At 34.8% G+C, this 6,950-nt stretch overlaps 1 protein-coding gene across 1 annotated transcript; it reads left to right on the plus strand.

Annotated features, from left to right (window-relative positions):
• The first annotated feature begins 3,006 nt into the window (after positions 1-3,006).
• On the plus strand, positions 3,007-4,087 carry LOC122660879 (polygalacturonase non-catalytic subunit AroGP2-like). The gene is made up of 2 exons (XM_043856130.1): positions 3,007-3,104; positions 3,220-4,087. The coding sequence occupies exons 1-2, from the start codon at positions 3,057-3,059 to the stop codon at positions 3,715-3,717; spliced, it is 546 nt and encodes a 181-aa protein (XP_043712065.1). The 5' UTR covers positions 3,007-3,056; the 3' UTR covers positions 3,718-4,087.
• Positions 4,088-6,950: the final 2,863 nt, after the last annotated feature.

The following is a 6,950-nucleotide window of genomic DNA, read 5'->3' on the forward strand; positions in this document are numbered from 1 at the left end:
ATTGACGTTTGTATGTGAACCACATTAAATCTCAGTGTCATCTCATTTTATATATATATATATATTTTTTTTAGTTCGTGTTTCACTGACGTTTGTTTTAACATGCTTGTTGCTACATTAGATGCAGATGTTTATTAATTTATCTACTGCCAATATTTCCTTGAACAAGAAGTTTACGTGTTATCTTTTCTATGCTTAAATTTTTCTTGCCAATCCTTGCTATTATTAAATTTCCGAGTTTTCCCTCCTCTCAAAAGTTTCCGTCCATGGTCATGCATTCTGACCCGAAAGTCTAAAAATTTGTTCCTAAAATGGCAAATTGAATTGTTCCTATAGCCAACCATATGGGATGTTATCATGACCTCAAAAGGTATGGCTGAGGTGCTTCACAAAAAATACATCTTCTTAATTAATAACACCTTCAAGTCATAAACTTTTGATTGAAAATTTTTTGTCTTTCGAAACATTTTTAATGTTCAAAATTTTGGTGAGTTTGGAAGTTAAAGGAACTAAATTGTACCTTTTAAAAGGGTAAACGTTGGGTCCCTTTTGTTGAATTAATGAACTTTTTTGAAGTCATCTTTTCTTATTTTTCGTTAGTAATTACCTTTTTGGACGAAAAATACTTGTGTTTTTTTTTTTTCCTTATAGAAAGAAGGCTATTCATTCATACATGTCCAATGCCAAACAAAGAAAATCAAGATACATAAAACAGACAGAGAGTATGATAAACACAAAATAAAGATTGTTGAGTTCACATCATATTGGGTTGTGTATGAGAATAATTGTAAAAGTGAATCTAATAATTTGGGGTTTTTAATTTTTATTTTTATGAAAAGAATAATATTGTTGTTATCTACATCTTCCTCAAGTACTATTTTGAACAATAAATGGCCGATCTTGCGCACATCATAGTTGAAAAATCAGGTTTTGACTTGAACGAGTCACCCTAGTCGAGTCAAAAAATTATAAAACCTGGTCATGAGTCTTGAAGACTTGCCTAGGCTTAAAGTGCCCAAACTCGGTCCTAGTCAATCTGATTTTTCCCACACATAGCGGCTCGAGTAAATGGAGTAATAAGTGAATTTTGTTATTGGACACAATTGATATCCTTTACCTGCTGTTTCTCTATTGGAATTGAGTGGAATTATGCTCTTGTCGCCGAAGCTATGGTAGTTCGGTATTTTCTCTTGACAGCATTAGCTTTAAACATCAGAAAGCTGATTATCGAAAGTGATAACTTGCTGGTTGTGAGCATCTTAAGCCGTAGGACTCAAGTCACACCCCGGAGAATTGCCCTAATCATCAAGGAATGTTTTTCATCTTTCTCCAATGTTCGAAGAAATCCACTTCAGGCATACTCTTAGAGAAGCTAATTCGGTTGCAGATAGTTTAGCTACATTGGGTGAATGATCCCAAGATAAACTTTTCCGGCAACACTCCCCGCACCACTGTATTAATCTTCTTTTGTATGCTGACTATATTGGAACTTTGTTCCATCGTTAATAAATTCATTTTATCAAATAAAGACATAAATAAATAAATACAAGGAAAACTGCCATTACAAGGGGGTGTGACATTTAATTTAGCTTTGAAATTTGACAAACGGCTGATCCAAACTAAATTCCATTATGATAATTGGAATTACCACATCATAGTTTCATTAAGCAAATTGATTCGGACCACTTTGACTTTTCCTTGTGTTTTCTTAGGCTAGATTTGATCTGATTTGCATTTTAATTTTGGATTAATTTTATGAAATAGTCAACAAATAGAATTTTGGTCAAAAAATTGAAATTGTTTTGATTGTATCAATATGGAATATTTCAAGAATAAAAAAAATCCGTTTAGTGTTCAATTTTTGACAAAATAGATTCTCTATATTTCTTTGGAAAGGGTGGTTGAGGCAACAAGGTAGTGGCAATGGCGGTGGTGGTGATCGTGGTGGTGGGGTGGTGGCAGCTCTGGTAATGGTGGTGGTGATGGCATGGAAGTGGTGGCGGTGAGTGGTGATGAGGTAGTGATGGTGGTGGTGGAAGGTGGGAGGCGATGGAAATGGTGGTGAGACCATTACGAGAAGAAGAAGGGTGATGTTTTATTTTTAACATGAAATTATTACTTTGCCCATCAAATTAACCATGTGCTCAGTAAAGAGCAAGAGTTAAATCAAATGAAATAGAATTTCTAAAACAGCTATTTCAGAATTTCTATTCCACTTGATTTCTATTTCATTGAAATAAGGTGCAAAAATTAGACTAAACAATTTCCAAATAGAAATCATCCCCTGAAATTTTAATAGAAATCATAACAAATCAGGCCTTAGTACTTCGAAAATTATTTGAAGAAGTTTTGAAAGTCGTTTGAGAATGCTAGGTGAATAACAATGATTGCTCCAAAGATAACCTCCTTACAACCCTCAAGATTTTGAATAACCCTTGAACCTTTGAGTTCTTCTTTCCCCCCTTCCTTTGGTGATGGAGATTGTATGGGGGCTATCGTCATGGTGGAGGTTGACAACACGAAGGGTTGGATTCTCACCACCATTAAGTTCTTGAATCTTTTCTTTGACTACCATGGTTAAGCCTTACAAAAAGACCTATCCTGAAATCCAGATAAGAAAAGAAAATAAGATAATCGAAATTATAAGAACGACCCAGAAAGGCAATTTTTGTATTTAAAATTTTGAGGAGTGAAAAGTAGTAGCAAGTTTGCTTTAAGCCTTTATTGATAGTCACTAAAGAGAAGTTTTTACCATTTTTATAGGAGAAATTGGGAAATTATAGACATGTTTAGCCAGTTAGGGGACTGACAAAAACTTCCACTCATTTTATTTGTTGGTAATACAAAATTTTTCATATATATATATATATATATATATGATGTTCTCTACAGTACAATGCACCTGTGCCCAGAGGTGGGACGGTCATTTCATCCACCCCCATGCGTCTGGCGCAGCCTGCACCCCGGTGAAGAGAATATTTTCCCATATATATATATATATCCCACAAAGGCAGAGACTCAAGTCTCATTTTGTTTTCTGTTTCAGTTTCACCATAATGCATCCCATTTCGTTGCTTGGATTTCTGATAATTGCATACTTTAGTGTAAGAAAAATATATATATTTTTTTTTCTATGACCCATTCATTTCAACATGATTATTGATTGTTCTTATTTTATCTTTCTCATTTGGTTGTTAATTTCACCCCATGAAATTGCAGGGTTCTCAAGCTGAAAATTCTTTCTTACAATATTGGGAAGAGCATATTGGTCTTCCACATCCTCCTCATTGGTTAGCTGCAAAGGTTTCTCCATTAAGCCTCCATCAGATGATAGTGTTTATGAAACTTATGGAGGAAAATGAATTGGCTTCCCATCTGCATTCCTTCTGTATGCAAGCTAATGTAGTTTGTTCTACAAATGAAATGGTCAAGAAGATAATGGACAATACAACCCTGCCACCAATAGCCCAGTGGAATGCTGCCAAACTAAAGTATGAACAACTTCCGAATGAAACACCCTTGTCGGTTTACAGCCAAGGGGGATTGCCATATTTCCGGGAGTCAATGGTAAAAGAGGGAAGTTTCATGCCTATCCCTGATCTAAGGGATCCGATGTCATATAAATCGTTCTTACCACAACCTCTTGCATCACAAATTCCATTTTCCTTTGCACGGATTGACGAATTGAAGAAGCTTTTTGGTGTAGCAGATGAATAAAAAATGGATGAGTATATTCAAGATACCCTCGAGGTATGTGAGAAAAGCCCCATTCAAGGTGAGCAATGCACTTGTGCAACTTCTGTTGAGGATCTCATCGATTTTGTTGTCAATAAATTAGGTCACCATGTACGCATATGGAGTACTGAGAGCATCGAAGGATCTTATGAGAATGCCACAATTGGAGTTGTGAAACTCATCTATGGAAATCTCTCTGAAGCTCCAGTCTTATGTCATAGTCCGCCATTTCCATTTCAAGTCTATTATTGTCATGTTTTACCGAAAGTAAAAATATATGCAGTTGATATACATGCTCAAAAGAAAGTGAATCATGCAATCATGGCATGCCACTATGATACATCAACTTGGAGTCCAAATCTTCTTGCTTTCAAGCTGTTGAATTTTGGGCCAGGCGTAATTGAAGTCTGTCATTGGATAAATGAAAATGGAGTGGTCTGGACAAAGACTCTAGGTTGAGCACCACTGGGAGATCTGATTATCTTCTAGTTCCCTTCTTTGTCTTGCTTGAATTTCTTGTGCTATTTGAAGTATAAATAATGATCTATTTTGGTTTTGCTTATTCTTCAATTGTCCAGCATATTAGCCGACAGCCAGAAATTAAAAAAAAAAAAAGTTTTTCCAGGCCAGCCATAAAAAAAAAAAAAAAAATTGATATCTTGAAGTTTTATTTAATTAAGAAGCTAACTTTTTTGTGAAGAACCTAGACCATACATTTTTAGATCAAAATAACTTCACATTTGGTTGCATTGGCTTTGCCGCTTAAGGAACAGATCAAATTTCTGCTCTAGGAACCAATTTTGAGACTTTTAGGCCAGAATGCAAGACAATGGAAGAAAAACTTTGATATCTTGAAGCTTTATTTAACTAACTTTTTTATGAAGAACCTAGGCCATACATTTTTAGATCAAAATAACCTCACGTATGGTTGGCTTTAGCTACAAATCAAAATTTCCTCTCTAGGAATCAATTTTGAGACTTTTGGGCCAAAATGCAAGAAAATGGAAGGAGAACTTTGATATCTTGAAGTTTTATTTAATTAAGAAGTTAAGTTTTTGTGAAGAACCTAGGCCATACATTTTTAGATCAAAATATCCTCACGAATGGTTGGCTTAGGAGCAAATCAAATTTTCGCTCTAAGAATCAATTTTGAGACTTTTGGGCCAGAATGCAAGACAATGGAAGGAAAACTTTGAGAAGAGGGGAAACTCAGAAGTTTAATAATAGTAAGAATTGGTAGGAACAAGCTAGGCATAGAAAATATAACACGCTTGTTACCAAGGAAATTTTGCAGTAAAACAATCAAGATATGTCTAATATAGAAATAGGCAAATTTTTCTATTTTATAAGCTCAAGCCCGGCACAAGTTTTTCCCACATAGAAGAATGATGTTGCAATTTTGACCCTATGAATATTTATAAATGGTCTAGGTTTGACCATATGTCAAATTTAGACTCAGATTCAAGCATGTACACTCCTAGGTATTGGTAATATTCACTTGTATTTTTAGCTGTCCATTTCTTTCTTTTAAAAAGTTGCTTGTTTTCACTGGATTTTCAAAGCTTTATTTTTCCACTTGCCCAACTTCATTTTGTTAAAACTTGACAGAAAGAGACCTTATATTTGTCCATAAAAATTCAACTTTATCCAATGTGCCATTGGTAGATATTTGTAGCGGTCTAAATATATCGTAGACTACTAAAATTTCTTACAAGGTTTAAAAAGACACACGAAGAAAAAGATTTTTCCCCCCCCATCTGATTTTCTACTCCAAATACTTCAGTTGAATGTCAATGCCAACTCAAATGATTTCAAACAGACTCGATATCTATTCAACCATCTTCTCCCAACAAATTTTTGTCATACTCAAATATGAATTAATGAACCCCTTTCTAATGCAGCCTGATTACATTAATCCTCGAAACTCAATTACTTCACATTCAAAAACTAGGAACAAGATATTTACGTCTTATCGCTAACAAACATTACAAATGATGAGGACTTGATCTCTTGCAATTCGGCTGGGGAATCATATTCCAGTATAAGATCTACTTAACACAAAGAAACATGTTAACTTAATTAGACAAACACCACAAAAGAAAGAGAAGACGCATTATCAAACTCATTTGGACCCATTTCATTATGGTGTACTAATTACTAGCTATTAACCATTATTGAGAAGGACCATATCACTATCAAGAATTATTGTTACCCTATGTGCGATTGTGTGACAGTAAACCCTAGGAAGTGTTGCCTAAGTTTTTACTGAATTAGAAAGTCGGTCATAGTATCCATTGATATAGTAGCTTTGTCAAGTACAAATAGTTTTCTCCACTTGAGCAGTAGTACCCGTCATAAAAAGATTAGCAACATTTGACCCATGCTCCATTTCCCCCCCATTATTAGTCACTGTGACAGCAACCATATGAAAGTGTTTACCATTTCATGATCTTATTTTCATCAACTTTCTTTCCCCAGTTTTTGATGGAAGGGAGTTGGGGGTTGGAAGATTAGATTCTTCATTAGAAGTTAGATATATCATACAATAAGAATTAAAAAAATGTTGTGTACTTGTGCATGGATAAATTGATGTTGAGAAACTTTAGTGTAGAATGAATATAAGAATAAACTAACCTACAAAATCAAGCTTCCCTTCCTTTTTAATTTCATCACCAAGTCGGAATGTGTCTAAAGCCTAAGACAAAAGAAAAAGTTCATGTCAACTTGCCACCTTGCTTGATTAATCAAGATGACATAAAAATGATCATTAAAGATAAGTTAAGTGATGCAGGCCCAACCCACATCTTGAAAACCTCAACCCAACTCCATTTTGTGGGCCGGCATCAGTCCATTCAAGATCATGAAGTCCAAAATTATCTCAAGGTCCTACACCAATTCTTGATCCAAAATGTACCAAAGACCAAGGCCAACAAAGTGGTAACTCAAAGTTGACCAATGAATAATTAAGAATTATGACTTTGCATATGACTTCACTTCAAGTAACATTTCGTATTATTTCCATTAGGAATTTGGAAAAGTGCAAAACATAAAAGTTATAGATATTTGAGTTTTTGTTCCAATGGCTTTAGAATAAGGTCATATGGATCTAAAATAAAAGAGTTATGCCTTTTGCACTGAACTTGTGCAGTCCAGCTCATGAATGACCTTCATCTTCCTTGTGTCTCTTCATTTCCCTATGAACCTCACCTTCTCCC

This window comes from Telopea speciosissima, chromosome 5 (genome assembly GCF_018873765.1).
Source record: "Telopea speciosissima isolate NSW1024214 ecotype Mountain lineage chromosome 5, Tspe_v1, whole genome shotgun sequence".
In the NCBI taxonomy this organism is placed as follows: Eukaryota; Viridiplantae; Streptophyta; class Magnoliopsida; order Proteales; family Proteaceae; genus Telopea; species Telopea speciosissima.

Bases quoted from the DNA above. Each gene is read 5' to 3' on its own strand.
- LOC122660879 (XM_043856130.1), top strand. From the start codon at position 3,057: ATGCATCCCATTTCGTTGCTTGGATTTCTGATAATTGCATACTTTAGT. The intron at 3,105-3,219 runs GTAAGAAAAATA...ATGAAATTGCAG, and splicing joins TGATAATTGCATACTTTAGT to GGTTCTCAAGCTGAAAATTC.